General features: G+C 46.2%; 3 protein-coding genes across 3 annotated transcripts; 2 read left to right on the forward strand and 1 right to left on the reverse strand.

Moving 5' to 3' along the window:
- Positions 1–3,124: 3,124 nt before the first annotated feature.
- Positions 3,125–6,900, reverse strand: snai1a (snail family zinc finger 1a). Its single transcript, XM_083660888.1, has 3 exons — positions 6,648–6,900; positions 5,614–6,120; positions 3,125–4,659 (listed from the first exon to the last, which is right to left on the reverse strand). The coding sequence occupies exons 1-3, from the start codon at positions 6,721–6,723 to the stop codon at positions 4,475–4,477; spliced, it is 768 nt and encodes a 255-aa protein (XP_083517014.1). The 5' UTR covers positions 6,724–6,900; the 3' UTR covers positions 3,125–4,474.
- Positions 6,901–8,798: 1,898 nt separating this feature from the next.
- On the forward strand, positions 8,799–11,566 carry tp53inp2a (tumor protein p53 inducible nuclear protein 2a). The gene is made up of 4 exons (XM_083660892.1): positions 8,799–8,936; positions 9,679–9,891; positions 10,107–10,221; positions 10,886–11,566. The coding sequence occupies exons 2-4, from the start codon at positions 9,786–9,788 to the stop codon at positions 11,139–11,141; spliced, it is 477 nt and encodes a 158-aa protein (XP_083517018.1). The 5' UTR covers positions 8,799–8,936; positions 9,679–9,785; the 3' UTR covers positions 11,142–11,566.
- Positions 11,567–11,968: 402 nt separating this feature from the next.
- LOC310798100 (glutathione hydrolase 7-like) lies at positions 11,969–16,204 on the forward strand (the record flags this gene model as incomplete). Its single annotated transcript, XM_083660594.1, has 14 exons — positions 11,969–12,110; positions 12,211–12,446; positions 12,526–12,677; positions 12,768–12,885; positions 12,973–13,040; positions 13,130–13,203; positions 13,322–13,503; positions 13,648–13,735; positions 13,824–13,954; positions 14,053–14,141; positions 14,335–14,487; positions 15,317–15,434; positions 15,852–15,989; positions 16,097–16,204. The coding sequence occupies 14 exons, from the start codon at positions 11,969–11,971 to the stop codon at positions 16,202–16,204; spliced, it is 1,797 nt and encodes a 598-aa protein (XP_083516720.1).
- Between the last annotated feature and the right edge of the window lie 975 nt (positions 16,205–17,179).

The raw sequence follows: 17,179 nt of genomic DNA on the forward strand, positions 1-17,179 counted from the left end.
GCGGAACCCGGAGATTTGAGTTGTGATTCAGACCCTCCGTCGCAGGAAGTATATGCTGACGTAAGACGTTCGGTATGACCACGTGAGACTATGTATGTGGTGGAGGCCGGGGGAGTAGCACATGAGGTGAGAGGGGTTTGTGGGGTACAGCCCAGGTAGGATGATAGATGTAATGCTATCAAAACCCTGTCCAGTCTCGCTGTTCCTAAGCATAAAACGTGATGATTTGCTCTCTTTCCATTAGCCTTTTTCACTTCTCACCCAATTCACCCATTTTGTGTCTAAATTAAATACAGGAAGAAACACAGGTGCAAGCAAAACGGTAACGAGGACCCCGGCACTGGATCACCAAATGGATTGGAACTTCGAAACCTTTATTAATGTTCTGCTTGCACCTGTGTTACTTCCTGCCTTTTTTTTTTACACAAAATGGGTGAATTGGGTGCAAAGTGAAAAAGGCTAATTCCATCACACAACTGCCACTATATTTTTTTTAGCCCAGCCCGCCCCACTGTTGAGGCTATACTTTACGCATTGCAACACTGAAACAACGCCGGTAAAAAAGAAAAGGCTACGCTATAGATATCAGAAGCTAACCCAACATGTATTTAACTCTACCCCATGTCGTTGACAAGTGCCTGAAGGAATCCCCCGCCTACATGCACCGCTGCCTGCCTGCATCTGGAGTCGAGGTGGGCGGCGTCGAGGAGGTAGAGACCTTGAGATGAAGGCTCTTCCTGGGAGAGAGAGAGAACGTTCTCCCCAGGCGGCGGCAGGCAGCAGGTCCCGCGTGTCATGAGTGCAGGATGAGCCCTGTTTATGGGATGCTGACAGCTCCTTCCTGTCTCCCAGGCCATGAGCAGCGCGGCCTGAGCCCTCACTGCTGCTGCTGCTGCAGTGAAGGCCACTCTTCTGAGTTCCCCACCACCGCCCCGCCCCGAAAAAGCTTGGCCCAAGAGCAGCCGTGGGTGGGACAGCTGATGGGGGATGGGACTCGACGGTGTTGGCAGTGGTAAAGTGCAGGGAGAAGGTTCGCAGCAGCAGCAGCCAGCAGCAGAAGCAGAATCAGGCACTTGAGTTCTGCTGCAGCTCCCCGGCCTGGCCTGCTTTTTCGGGTAAACTAGGCCAACGTAAACTCCCACTTCCTGGCGGCCTTCGTCTCAGAGGGGGAGAGACGATCCTTCTGTGAGGAGGAGGGAAAGGCCTGCTGCTCTGTAGGGACCGTTTCCACTTGCTACACACACACACACACACACACGCACACACACACACACACACACACACACACACACACACACATACATAAATAGAAATACAGCCGTAGAGGCAGGCAGAGAGTGAGTGGGAGAGAGAGAGAGAGAGAGAGGAATACACAAACACAGTGGGGTTGAGGAATGTTAAACACATGCTTTATGGCATAAATAGCAGCCACTTTTGGTAAATTACAGTGAGAGCGCTGGCACTGTAAAGCGCGCAGCAGGAAGAGGCTCTCGGGTTTCAGATCCAGGGCCCTCCGCTCCTCTCTCTCCCCCCGAGGGACGAGAAGGGCTCCATGTTGTGTTTTCATTTCTCTATAAAAAGGGCCGAAAAATACGTACAGTCACTCATGATGCAACAAAGACTGTACTGTTGAAATGTACCAATGTGTAGGTTTGTTTGACCGTCTCAAAATGAAACCGTGCGTGGCGGCTTCTCCGGCCCGGCAAACCTGTTAAGACTACAAAAAGGGTAGGGAACGTCGCCGGAAAAACGTCTACTGTCGTGTGGAATGAGAAGGAAACACGATTCTGACAGAAGTAGAGCATAGCGAGATTTAAAAACAGTGATTGATTTCAAAGTGTTAGGCAGCGGGTCCTTACTAGCCGAGCTACCACCTTCACCTTCAGGGCATGTTACCAATTGACACAATCGAAATGGTTCCTGAATTGACTTCCACTAACTGAGATTTAATGGGCGATTTTGACCCAAGAGTATCCAGGTGAGAGGCGCATGAGTAACAAGCCGATTTTCCCACAATTAGTTCCATATTTGACCTGGTTGCTGTGAGGATGTGTGAGCAGCAGACTGCAGTGAATCACACTGCTTGCATGCTACGTCGTTAGCCGCGGCCGTGCTGGCTGGCGTGGCTGTGTTGCACATTTCCCTGACTCAGACGGAAACGAGGAGCCTGCTCCCTCCGTGGAACAGCTTACCTCACTCTGCATGGGCCTGGCTGGGCCTCAGCCCACGCACAGACAGCCCCAGCACAGACACACTACTCTGACTGGCCGGCTGGCTGGCTGGCTGGCTGCTTGACTTACTGCCTGGGAGCAGAGGTGCACAGTGTGTGGAGCCGCCATGGGAACCTAAAGCACCAGTCTGAGCAGACTCTGACTCATCGTCTAGGCGCAGGAAGACCAGAATGTTATACTCTCCCTGAGGAGGAAAATAACGCACGCACGCACACACACACACATACACACACACACATACACATTATGGGTAATGTGTAACCATGTTGGACTGGATGGATGTCAGCTTACCGGAATTCCACCATAAGATTATTTCAAGACCTATAGAGCCGCACATATGAATTTATGCCAAAATGTGGACTTGATTGGAAACAGAAATGGACTTGCTGCTTGACTCAAGTTCTCTTTTTAATGTGTACACCACACACACACAGACGCACACAGACACACAGACACACAAACACAAAAGAAAATTCCAAACACACAGCCAGCAGTGTTTGCACAGTGACGGCGAGGCGTAGCTGGCAGGTGGAAACTGGAAGCAGGTGCATTGAGTTGTGCACGTCCATCATGCAGTGTGTTCACCTGCACATCTGCAAGTCAGCTTCAGCACAATGCTCAATACACTTCCCCTGAGCAGACTTTCCCAGTTAATGATCTAACAGGGCTTTTATTACGTTAACGTCAACGTTTCAACTGCATTTCCACATCATGCCAAGAAGTGATCAAATAAAAACTTGGTCTATAATCTTTTTGTCATAATATATTATATATACCCAAATAGATATTTCTTCTTCTGAACAACGTAACTGCCTAGAAGAGATAGTGCCCTTGAAGTGTGGCTTTTCTTATGGTAACGCAATTGACAAAACAAAGTTTTAATAAACATAAATTACTTTATTGAATGGAAATTTTATCAGTTATGAAATATAAGAAAATGAAGTGAACACACAAGCATGGTACAAAAATTGAAATAAGACATCTGGACATTGCACTATAAAACACCGCCATAAAATGTTTAGGAAAGTTTAAAATTCCTCTTCGTACAGTCCATTTACAGGGTTTGGATCACATATTAGGCAACCATGTCTCCATGGTGTAAACGTCAAAACAACGAAACAAAAAAAAATACATGTTCTTTGGTCCCAGCCGTCTTTCCACTTCCAACCATTTAGCGCTAATTTCTACTAATACTGTAAATGACATTTCTTAAAACCACATCTACCGCCTGAGGTAAAAAAGGCACATTTTTGGTTTTCAAAAGTAATACAATTTCAAGACACAAATTCATATCATCATAACTTACAAAAATGGCTTTGGCTGGCATTATTAACACTGTGGTAACCTTGAGTGCACGGTTTGCATTGTCATCCACGTTACAGGAGTGGAGCTTCCTTGGAAATAACAAGAGACAAGACTGGCTTTTCCTATCTCTGAGACTCATCATCAGATTAGAAAGAAGGCTTGGATGTGGTCAAAATAGAGGCTTAAGAGTCATCTCCGACTAACTGGTGCCATTCTTTGGCGGTGACATACTTAGTTCCTCTTTTTTCCTAAGCTAAACCAAGGGCAGTGGAAGTCACCTGCTATCAACCAGCGAAGGTCATGGCTGTAGCACCTGTTAGCACCTCGTCTATCTACACCACAGTACCAGGGACAGCTGTGTGTGCGTATGTGTGTAGCGTGTTTTTGTGTGTGTGTGTGTGTGTGTGTGTTTTGAGGCATGCTGAGAGATCTATCCCACCCACGCACCCCTACCTCTCTCAGCAGCTGTGTGTCTAGGCCATGATCCTGAGCTGGCCGGCACCAGGACAGAGACGGGGACAGAGCGCCGGCACCTCTAACCCCCATGAGTCCACTACATTATTTGGTCTTTGGAATGGGCACGTTAGCGACAAAGGGCCCCCGATATCGGGTCAGTATTGCTCAGTTCAGTTTAGGTCCAGCGAGCCCCAAGAAGACTTCGATCAAGCAACGGCCTAAAATGGACGGAAGTCAAACAGATCTTCTCCTCCTCTCCACAAAGCAGAGAAGTGAAGAAGAAGGCTTGTGAAATTCAGATCCATCGTGAGAGTCGATTCCCTCCAGGTCTCTCGCAGCAGGCCGTGTCCTGAAAGGTCGTCGACGGGCCGGCTTGGCTTGTTCAGACCCCCCTCCCTCCCCCCTCCTTGCCCCCCGCGCGTGGGCACTTAGCCCTCCACTGCCCTGAGGTCTGAGCGGGTCCCTCCCTCCCTCTCGCTCTCTCACGCCGTGCTGGAGCAGCACCCCGACGAGCTGTGTTTCTGCAGCAGGGACATGCGGCTGAAGGTGCGAGAGCAGACGCCGCACTGGTACTTCTTCACTTCGGCGTGGGTCTGCAGGTGGGCCCGCAGGTTGGAGCGGTCGGCGAAGGCCCGGTTGCAGTGGGGGCAGGAGAACGGGCGCTCACCTGGGGGGGGGGGGGAGAGAAAGACAGACAAAGGGTCAGACGCGCATCGCGTGAACGCCTACGAGGCTGTAGCCTGTGGCAGGTGGTGCTAACGATCGTCCTCCTCCTCACACAATGACAACAGTCAGTGAGGCGTCTCCCGAGTTCACAAGAGGCGTCCATTAACACCTCACATATCCCCCCGCCCCCAAACACACTCACACACACACACACATTCTGAAGGAGATAATGAAGAACCACATGGTAAGACTGGTGGGATCAGAGCCTGACCGAATTAGCATGATTCAATCAGAGCCAAATGAGATTAGCGCAGCAACAAGTTGCAGCAGGTAGTGAGTGCTTGTGTGATAGCAGAGAGCCTTTTGTGTCACTGGGCCGTCCCGATCCTGTTGTCTTTCCCCAGCAGCCAGGATGAGGTCAATAGCCGTCAAGCCAGTCATTGTGACAGGGACATTAAACACAATGAGCGATCAATGAGCCGTGGGTCTATAAAAGGTTTACCTATGTGATCAGGTCTGCTGCTTCAGTGTTGTGCTCGTCAAACTGATTATAACGAATATCCTGTCCCCCCCTCCTCTCCCCCCACTCACACACACTGGCCAGAGCTCTTGGCCAAATGATGGCTGACTCACTCACACACACACACACACTCTCTCTCTCACACACTCACACACACACGCACTCTCTCACACACTGTCTCTCTCTCACACACTCTCTCTCACACACACACACAGCAGACCTCTTGGCCAAGTGATGGCTGACTCACACTGACCGTTTTTGAGCAGTTTTGAGCAGAAGCATGTTTGTATGATTTCATAACCCCTCACAATCATAGCTCCACCACAGACGTCAGCACACACACACACACACACACACACACACGGAAGGACACGTAACGTTGCACGTAGCTTCTTCTGAGGTACAGGGGTCACCCACAGGTGAGGCGGATCTTACCTGTGTGCGTCCGGATGTGACCCCGCAGCAGCCACGGCCTGGAGAAGGCCTTCCCACAGGTGGTGCACACGCAGGGCAGGGTGTGCGAGCGGATGTGCATCTTCAGAGCCCCCAGGCTGGTGTACTCCTTGGGGCAGTGTTTGCAGAGGAAGGCCGGCCTGGTTGCCGCTGCGACGGGGACCTCTCTCTCCTCCTCCTTCCGGGGCCCGGTGTGTGCCTTGGAGCCCGTGCACTTCATCCGCTGTCGGGGGGTGGCGTACGTGTGCGTGGGTTCGGGGCTGGGAGGGTCTGAGGTGCGCCCCTCGTCCTCCTCCCCGCTACTGCTGGCGTTGCTGCTGAGGCTGGACGGGGAGCTGAGGTCCAGGGGGCCCGGGGCGACAGAGGGCTCTGTGGGGGAGGTGGGCAGGTAGAGGGCCGGCAGGACACTCAGGTCCCACACCAGGCCCGTTGTGAAGCAGGTGGCAGCTGAGGTGTTCTCAGCGAGGGGATAGCTCTCCAGTGAGGCGTCTGAGGAGGAGCAAGAGGATCCGTTCATACATACATACATACAGCCATTATGAGACACAATACAAGGGCAAAGATAATTAAATTATGGACAAATAGAGAGCAACACTTTCACCAGTTGAAATATGTTTTAAATAAGTTTACCAACTACATCTATTCTATCTGTCGTGATTTTGGTGATAGATTCTTGTTTTTCTACCAGTTTACTGGGCAGAAAAGCTGGTGCCATGCACAAGTTTCATGGGCCGTTTCCTCCCACGTATTCACAAGGACTTGTAACATGAATGGAGCTCTGTCTGGCTGCAGGGAGGGGGAAAGTGCATCTAACGGGCCCCGACTTGATCGGGGAGTTGTTGGGTTTGTAGTTGAGAAGGCACAACCGGTGGAAACTCAATAATAATAAAACAATACACTTAAACAGCAACTACAACCGAGAAAACTGGTGGTTGCTTAAGAGTATATTAGTTTTACGCACTTACGTAAGGATGCTTTCATAATTGACACAAGCAATCAAGAGTTTTGGAACTTACCATTCTGATATTCCAGTTCACTGTAGTTTGGCTTTTGTTTGGCGAAATACTTTTTGACCAAGAAAGATCGAGGCATTTTCGCTTTTGGGGTGTTAATAAATGTGCGTAAAAGTATCCACGACGCAGACTTTCACCCAAATAAAAAGCAAGGTCCTCGGTTCCGTATGAGAACAAGAAGAGAAATACCATCCAAACAGTCCACAAGTTCGAGTCGACCCGTTAAACTTTGAGTTACACAAGTGCGTGTGCACCGCGTTCGTGCAGAATGACTAAATGCTGGCCTCTGTGCTGAAATAGTCTGACACAGGCAGTAGGGGTGTGCTCGCCCCGAGGGCCCACCCCACCTCCAATCACTGCTCAAGTGCGCAGGAAGGAGCCTTTTTTCACGCTCAGCGACAAAACAAAAACAAAAACATGAGCCCCTAAGCGTTAAGAGACGACCATCAAGTGATGCTGACCTACAAAGGCAAGGCGAATCAAGTACACTTGTAGCACAAAGACACTGAATTGTAGGAACACAATGCTGCTGCTGCTTCTTCTTCTTCTTCTGTTTGGAAAGGGACACATGCTTATGATTCAGCCACTTATATAGCATCAGCCAGTAAGGAGTTATGACATCACTGATGACATCACAATTGCTCGAGTGACATCACTGATGACATCACAATTGCTCGAGTGACATCACTGATGACATCACAATGGCTAAGTGACATCACTGATGACATCATCACTGATGACATCACAATCGTGACACGCATGGCTGTCCGCCCACTTAGCCAATTTTAACTAAAGATTATGCAGAAATGCCCAAGAGATGCAAATGAACAGAAATTAACCTGTCAGATCCAACCCTAAAACTTGTGGTCTATAGCCTACATATTTCTATAGTAGTTTATATAGTGCATGCTAATATTATAATATCAACTTATTCTATGAAAACAACATCTCGTGGTCAGCTGGAGGGAAATCAGTGCTGCAGCTTTGGACCATGATCAATTGATTGATTATTTTCCAGGTCGACTTTGGTCACATTGATTAGTAGCAGGCCATAATGGTTCCCAATTGGGGTCTAAATGAAGAATGGCCTAGCCTACTTCGTTGTCATTGAGTAATGTAATTGAATTTGGGGCAGTGAGAGAATTATGTTTATTTTTTAGCCTAATTAATTACCAGTTTTGTACCAATTTAACCATAACAACAAAAGCCTTCTCGGGTTCGTGACTGCCTAGGCTACTTTCTATCAGTAATTATATGAAATATGTCACGCTGGATAAATTAAAGTAGCTATCTAGGCTACATATTTCAAAGCAGTTTAGTTCCCGTCTCCTGTCTGTCCTTTTTAACAAGTCCAGCAGAGTAACTGCGCCATCTATTGGAAGCCAGTCGTTATTACTGAAACACGACGACCACCACTTCATATAAAGCAACACCTGGTGGCGCTGTGTCACATGCTTTTCCTTTGGGTTTCCCCTTTCCCCCACAAACTAGAGCATCATCACACAAGCTAAAATCTTATCAAATTGGGGTTGCATGGTCCAATTTGTGTCAGTTTAGGGGTCTGATTTTTTGGGGGTCAGTGGGTCTGACGTGAACCACTGCCCTAATAGCCTAATACTAAATAGTCTAGTAATTAAGTAGGCTAATAATTCAGTAGGCTACTCATGCAGTAACCCTTCCAGGACTTCTCTATGAAATTTGATTTAGCCTACTCAAGAACTGACCAACTAGTTAGTTCCTCATTAGTTCCCTCACTCAATTAGCCTACTATATTAGGAGAACTCAGTATAGTGACCAATGACCATTAACTAATAGTTCCTCATTAGTTGGCTACTCTACATTTTGTGTACCTTATTGTAAAGTGATCACATGGTGATGCGATTTTTAAAATCCAGATCCCGCCCTGCATTTAAAGTTTAAATCAATCCGAAAACCTTCCGTTACATCCAAATCCCTCCCCCAAACTCCGCCGTCTGGTCAGCAGATCTTTTCCCCAAGACGGCAGCGAAGGCATGTCCCGCCCTACTCTGCCTCTGATTGGGTTGAGTTTGAGAGGGCTGAGCCAGAGCGGCTGTCTGATTGGTGCATTCGGCGGGGAAATGGGAGGGGTTGGTGCGTGTGTTTTTCAAAAACAGTTGCGAACAAGACGCAATGTTATTGTATCTAGATCTAGTAGTCATTTAGTTATTCAAATAATATAGTTATTATCAGTCTTCCGTGGCCTGAGAAGGAACCTGTGAAAATATGCCAGTTGACACAATGCTCTACCAAGCAAACTGAGAATCTCCCCAGGTAAGGATTCTATTGTTTATCGCAGCAGAGCAAAAACACATTGTATCTTATGACAATCTTGTGATCGCTTGTGATGCACAAGATACAATGTAGCCTCTGATAGTCTCGCGTTGAGGCTAGATACAATGTATGTGTCTTTGCTCTGCTGCTTGCTCTACTGTAGCCTATAATTCCCAGTCATTCAGTAAGTAAGTTACACCTACACATGAAGGAAATCGGGATACATTTAGCTATAAAGTAGCCACTAAAGTAAACCGAAGTAAACTTGAAAGAATGGTTAATTCAGTGTCACCTGCAAATACTGTAGAGTGGGTCAGACAAGCTAGCCTGGGCATTGACATGCTGTTTTGGGGTGATAAATAGAGCAGTATTTTGGAGCCCCCTCCCCCATGTCTAAAAGCAGATGGACTCCTCTTCTTAACAATGAAACTGTGTTGTGTGGTGGGGTGTGTCTGTGTGTGTGTGTGGGGTGGGGGGGGGGGGGGGGGGGGGGGTTGATTATTCAAACCACTGTACTATAAGAAGTCTCATTGGCCAGTCGGGAGCGGCACTCTAGTCAGCTGACTCATCGTTGAGTGAATTTTGAATGAATGGCTTTCCTCCTGGCATCATCCACTCCTAAGACAGTCACCAGAGGGATTAGAAGAGAAGCGAGGGTGCTACATGACAACAATGAGCCAGCAAGTCTGGAGCACTGAGAGTCTAAAACAGATCTGATTGTGTTTTCCCTTCTCTTCTTCAGCTAAAGACCATCTTGCTACGCTTGAGCCTCCTGCTGAACAAAAGAGAGGAGGAAGACGGGGAAGAGAGAATAGGCAAACACCTCACCGATACAAAGGGAAACCAAACATGCTCAGAACAATCGCTCGTTTGCTTTTTGGGGGAGAGGAGGAGACTCCTGAAGATGGGAAGTCTGGAGAGGTGGTTGAAGAGGACTGGCTTCTAGTCCATCAGGGTCAGTATTGCAACAGTGCTAGATGGGCTGTTGCTTCTTTGCTCTGAAAGGAATTTTCTGTTTATTCAGTGTGCATAAGTATACTGTGTTACATGTTCATGCCGGCATAATTTACTGTATATATCATTCTGGTATTGGCTATTCTTTCATCATTAAACATGGCCGTGTGGGTGAAATATATTCTCTTTGACAAAGTTCCACGTGTGTCTCCACAGAGGCAATCAATGAAGTGAGTTCAGCAGAGGACCAGGATGCAGAGCTGCCCGACACCCATCCATCAAGCCCCACTGTTCAGGAAGGCACTGATGCAAATCTAGAAACTGCCATCAGGTGAGAGAGGAAGAGGAAAAAGGTTGCTAGTTGTTTAAAGGTGTTACGTGCGAACACTGTAACATCACGAAGTCACAGAAATGTTGGCACGTTAATATAATTACCGTAAGCAAACAAGACCATACAGGGTTTTTCCTGGCTCAGAATGGGCCTTTGTGGGGGGTGACTACGCACATCAGTAAGCATGATCGGACTGATTATGCTTGCTGACGTGCATAGCTTACATTTGACTTTTCGTCAGAAAATAGTTTTTGTGCAGAAATTATGGAGCAATGTGTTTTCACAGCACCCCAAGTTTCAGACATAGACATTTCAACGTACAAATGTGAGACTTGTAATGAAATGATCTAAAATGATACAATAAAATTGCTTGATTTTGATATAGTAGCCTAGCCTATGCAGTCAGGGTTGTCCTGAACTCCAATAGATATGGCCTTTGGGGGGTGGCTAAAACCTATTTGGGGGGCGTCAAAAATTCCTCTATGCAGGAAAAACCCTGCAATTGCCAATAATTGTCTGTTTCTTTAAGCCCCTACCTACACTGCATTTTACATTGTATGTCACCATGTCAGATTTAGCAGGAAATCTTTGGTTCTACAAAGAGATATGAATTGATGGTGGAAAGACTATTCACATTCGCTTACTTGCGCGTGTTTCTCTCCAGGACGTCGGAGCGAGAGCCCTCGGTTCAAAGCAGCAGCACTACCAGCCAGGTCTTCAGTAGCTCCTCTGTATGCCACGCTGAAGCCCTGGCCAAGGTGACGCAGGTAACCCGTGTCCAGAGAGCTCAGGCCTGGGTGGAGCGCCACCACCTGTCCCGTAACGCCATTCAGCGCCAGAACTGTGCCCGCCAACGAGGCCGACGCCACGCACACGACACCTACCTCCAGCAGCCAGGCCAGCGCACCCCTAGCCACTGAGACTCTGGAAGCCAAGCTTGTAACCAGAAAGTCATCTTTCAGACCATATGTAATGGCAGCTCACACATAAAAAACACATACAACATGCAATTTGCCCTCTTTGGTGACAATAAATGCATGATCTCAATTAATTTGATACTTTCCATTCTTTTCTTGTGCAGATTTAAGCTACACACCAAATGTCTGTTCCTCATTTAATTCAACACTTGACAACTGTTACCACTTAATAGGCAGCTAAAATGTCATTTTAACATGTACTGTATATGAATTTGGAACATTGTTTGGAATGAAGACATACATCTCATGAAATGAGCTGCAGTATGTTTGTTTGTTTGTTTGCGTGTGACTTTCTACAGTATGCACCTGATCTGCTAAGTGGTGTATTTGTGTACGTGGGAAGTCTACCTATGCAAAATGTATCCTCAAACATTTTAGGACAAAATGTTGTGTACCTACATGTTTTTACTTGTATGCACTGGTGTACTGTTGGTTCAAAACCTTTTCATATGGCAATAAAAGTAATGGACTTGGGGCTTGCATAATTACATTTTGAGGTCCAGACTATGTTGGAGCTGCTCAAAGTTTGTCCCAGTGACGGATCACATGCAAATCTTGAAGAGAAGATCTCATTGGTTGAGAGTTAATTGCAACTGCTGTGTCCTATTGCTGTGTGTTTGGCTGAGGTAGGGAGCGGTTGACAACTGGTGGAGACCTGCTCACGTCTTTGAATCTTAGTTTTGAATCCAGCCTGATTTTTTCCACCTTTTTCAAATCGTTAGCCTTTCAGACTTAAGTCATACGCTTCTTCCTAAGTAAACCGGATGAGAATGGATGTTTCCCCTGAAACAAAACTTAACAACAATGAATCAACATGCAATTATAAGAGCTGTGGCGGTTCGTCTCGGTTGATCGACGACGGCACAAAGGAATTCACCTCTGACTCGCAGAGAGACCATGACGAGTATACAGGTATGTCTGAAGCATTAAATGACTTCTCAAATGGTTATCAAGATGCCACAGTTTCCACTGTAGTCGGGGTCTGAAATCTGTTCCCTTGTTCCTGCCGCAGGCCTCAGCCATCTCCCAAACGAGATCCCCCTGAGACAGCTGACGTCTGGTAGCCCCAAGTTGTCCGACAACGGCCACTCCTGCCTCAAAGAGACGGACCATGACCCACTTCACGGACGACCCAGGGCTGATTGCTCCTGGCAGGACGCACCCATTCCAATCTATATTGCATCTGTCACCTTTGCCATAGGAGTCACCATTGCTTTGACCCTGCAAGTGCACCTGGGGGACAATCTGGTATGCTACACACATGATCCATCTAACAGGATCCTCAACTGTAGTCACTTTAATTCTCCTCATTGTAGTGGCTTCTCAGGTCTTTAAAAAAGGTGTGTTGGTGTCGGACCATGAGCGCTGCACGGCACTTGGCCAGAAGGTCCTTCAAGATCGAGGATCCAGTGTAGATGCAGCTATTGCCGCCACCCTCTGTTTGGGCGTCGTGCATCCACATGTGTCGGGTGTTGGTGGGTATGTAATATGTCAAGAGGTATGGTCATGCTTATTGTAAACTAAAATATGGTATGTAGAGATATCTGAGCTTACTTTTTTTTCATGTAGTGGAGGGGTGATGCTGGTTCATGACAGACGTAAGAGTGAAACCAGGGTGATCAATTTTCAAGAAACTGCACCTTATACGCTCAAAGAGAAGATGCTGCAAAATGCTTCACAACTAAAGGTAATGGATGGGATGGGATATGGGGAGAAAAGGGTGGGCATTTCACTTCGGAATGTAGATGTTCATGATCTTTCTTCATCCATTCAGCCAGGTCTGCAAGTAGGAGTACCAGGTATGCTCAGAGGATTACACCAAGCTCACACCCTGTATGGGAGGTAAAAGAGTAATGTTTTATTTTTTATTTTTTGTTATTTTAACCTAGAAAGAGAAAGATGTCTTATCACAAAATCAATTCCCTTACCAGAATGTTATGGGAGGATGTGGTCTCCAGAGCCGCTGAGGTAGCCAGAGAAGGTTTCAATGTGTCTCTCAGTCTCGGTGAGTCAAAGCATCCCTCTTGTTTTCTCACACTGTTACCTCACAATATACAGTAGTATGAAAATGTCACTTCGATACAGGATGCACCGTCTTCACAGAGGTTTGTCCAATTCCACAGCTGAGGCCATATCAGAGATAAAAGGTGAGAAGTTATTGGGACGTTTCAGGGACATGTTTTTCCCAGGCGGTCGAGCTCTGCGTCCTGGCTCGTTTCTGAGGATGCCTCGTCTTGCAGGAGTCCTGGAAGCTGACCTGTCCAACTTCTACCATGGGAACCTATCGCAAGAGATGGAGGATGAGGTGACTGAGTGACATTTACAGATTGAAACGCATGGTTACATTAATAAAACATAAGAGTGAAATTTGCTGCTCGTGTAGAGTAGACTATCTTTAATTGACTCCTGCAACAACAACCTGCACCCTCTTAACAACCTGTGTTCACAGGTGCGAGCAAATGGAGGAGTCCTAAGCAGAGAGGACATCAGTAACTACACTGCAGAGGTTGGACAGGCTGTGGAAAGGCTGTATCATGGTAAAGGCTCTACTTCTTAGACTGGACAAAATGTGTCTTGAGGTTATGATACCTTTATCCACATTCTATATCTTCACTTTTCTTTTAGAATTTAAAGTTCAAGTCCCTCCTCCGCCATCTGTTGGTGCAGCCTTGATATTGGCCCTCAACCTTTTGGAGGGCTTCCACTTGAATGAGAACAATAACACAGCCGATGACACGTCCCACTGGATTGCTGAGGTGTTGGATCTCAATGTGTAAAAAGGCTTATTTAATGCTATGGAAGTGATTATAGAAATGCAACTTCTCCCAAATAAAATTGACTGTTGTTCTCCAAGTCTCTCAAAGCGGCTCTAGCGATGGCCAGTGGTTTGGGAGACCCCGTGCATGACGCTTCAGTCACTGCGCTGCTCTCTGAGATGCTAAGGTAGACTAACAACATTAAAATATATATTGTGACAGAGATCATGTTAATGTCACTTGTGTGGGCGTTTACCACAGCCGACCATAATCAACTTTGAATTTCTGTACTGCACAACACCAAAGTATGAGCACCTTTTCAGGAATGTCTATGAAGTTTCCAGTATTTGTAATTGTCTCCATCTCTGTCCTTGTTAAAGTAAGAGTCATGCTGATGTGCTGCGCCAGATGATCAGTTCCTCACATGCATCTCCACCTGAGCATTACTCTACTGTCCACTCCCTCCACACTGAGTCAGTGGCTGGTCAGGTGGTGGTCATGGGCCCAGATGACCTCACTGTGTCAGTGGCAAGGTGAAGTCCTACATAAATGATTCCACTTAAGTAGGGTTTTCAGGTAACTGTACTTTACAGAGTATTTATTTTTCTGACAAATCTTTACTTTTACTCCATACATTTTAACACAAATATGTGTACCAATAGTGAGCATACTCAATCCAATGAGAAAACTTAGGTGAAGGGCCAACAATAAAAAGTGAACAGGCCAGCACACACAAAATGTCCTTTCAAAAGTTGAATCATCTGTGACAGACAGCAGCAACAGACGTTTCAGCCAAAAGGCCTTCTTCACAATGCTGAAGAAGGCCTTTTTGGCTCAAACGCCTGTTGCTGCTGTCTGTCCCAGATGATTCAACTTTTGAAAATACATTTTGTGTGTGCTGACCTGTTCTCTTTTTTAAACACACATACATGTACTTTTTACTCCTTACATTTGTCTGTCTCATCTCGTGATCTCCCAGCTTTCATGCATTATGTGCACCTTTTTTGTGGAAAAAACAGGAATGCACTTATTTTAGCTTCATTCGTTGAGTGCATTGAGTCACCTGCCTCCATTTGGCTCTGTAACAGATCAGTGCATGTTACAGGACTGATGGCTGTCGATAGGATACTTTTTAAATGACTATATTTATTCAGTTCACTGCAAATAAAAAAAAAGCTAAGCTTTACATAGCTACATAGTTTTTCTAGCACTCTCCTTGCTGTGCCCATCAGAGGGGACTGTATACTCAATGCCAACTGAACAATAAGTAGATATACAGCATATAGCTGGGTATACCCTGCACTGCACTACACCTGTTTGGGTACATTGTATTCTCTTATCTGTTGTTCTTTGATGTTGCAGTTCTCTGAGCAGGCCATTTGGGAGCAGAATCATAACCCCCTCAGGCATCCTCCTCAACAGCCACATCCTCGACTTCTCCTGGCCAAGAAAAACCCAGGGGCCGCTCCTAATCAACCAGGTATGTTATTGTGGTAAATGTTAATCAATGCAATCAGCCAGGGGTTTACTTTGCAGAGTGGCATTCCTGTCATTCCTGAGCAGTATTTTACTTTGGTATCACATGCATAGCCTTTAGCATGCACGTCACTGTGTGGGTTCATGGGTAGTCATCCATTTCCTCTTTACGTCAATATCTGTTGCGATTTCCATGTATATGCTTATAGTTTGCCATCATCAGTCTGAAAGTCAGACATAAATACATATACAGACTATAACCGACTGACGTGTTTCTCCCCCATATGTTTTCACAATTTAACTATGTAGAATTTATCAATAAAAAGAGAAGGGGAGAGAGACTGTGTGTGTGTGTGTGGGGGGGGGGGGGGGGGGGGGGGTGCTTTAATTAATTGTTGTCTGGTTGCCTATTTCTCTGTAGAGAAACAGAGTCCAGCCAGGGAAGAGGCCCCTGTCATCTCTCATGCCCACACTAGTGGTGCCACCCTGGCACAAGTGTGGCATCTATATGGCACTAAGCAATTCAGATGGAGAACACAGTTTGAGTGGGATTACCCAGGTGTGATTCACTTTGCACTACCAAGGTGTTGCAATGAAAGTAGCTATTAGGGCAGGTTTGCAATGCAAATGCATTTAACTTGTGCCTTTGTCATGTGTGTGCTTTAGGTGTTGGTAAATGTATTGTCCTTCCATAAGGAGATAAATGAGAGCCTGTCCCTGGGAAGACTCCATCCCCAGCTACAACCAAACAGCCTTCTTGTAGACTGTGAGTAGACGCAGTTGTCCTCCTCGGCCTATGCCCTCTTGTTTGTGTCACATATTAGTCATTTTTCACGTTAGTAATTTCCTGTTTAACCAAATTCTCCTTCATCAGCCGGATTTCCAGAAAAGGACGTGCAGATGTTGCGCAAAAAGGGTCACATGGTTCAACGGGTGAAGACACTTTCTGTGGTCCAGGCTGTCCAGAGGAACAGGGATATTATTATGGCCATGGCAGAACCTAATTCTGCCATAGTTTAATGTTCCCAGAAATCTTATATTCCCCAAAGATATAGTTTGAAATGGAAATATTATCTGAATAGTCTGAACAGTGTGGTGACAGCATGTAGGAATGTGGTGTATTGCCTCATCTGAAAAGCTGTTTTTGTCCTACATAATGATGCCATAACAGTAGGCTATTGCACTCACTGGCCACCAGAGGGCACTCCCTAGTTTCTGGTGAAAGGTGGCACAGTAAACAATTCATAATGATTCGTCTTAAAATTGATGATTACTGATTAAAGTAATAGACTCATCATGCTTGAGCTTCTTGTTGTCTGTCAATAGACAATTCCTCAGACAAACGTTTGGTGTTGCCTGGGGGGAAGGCGTAAAACACTGCCTCTCCAGACTCCATTGGTGCTTTATAATGAGCCCTATTACATAAAGGTTATGTGGAGTAAAGTTACTGTAAAGAAATGCATACCGGCTACATCACAACACAAGGGAGGATCTGTCACATGTTTTGAATTTGCAGACAGAAAAACATGTCACTCGGGTTACTCTAGGCTTGGTTACTGTATTTTGCCCAATATTGAGAATTATTTTCTTCACAACTGCTGACGAGAAGAAGAAAAAATACTTTATTCACATTGTGGAAAGATATGTTTATGATTAATTTTATGCTCAGGATGTGCCCTCTTGTCTTATGGTTTTGAAGATAAAAAAAAGCCTTAGTAAGCCAACAGTGGCTTACTTATTTTCTGTCTT

The sequence above is a fragment of the Poromitra crassiceps genome (genome assembly GCF_964638095.1).
Source record: "Poromitra crassiceps genome assembly, chromosome: 25".
NCBI classification, from domain to species: domain Eukaryota; kingdom Metazoa; phylum Chordata; class Actinopteri; order Beryciformes; family Melamphaidae; genus Poromitra; species Poromitra crassiceps.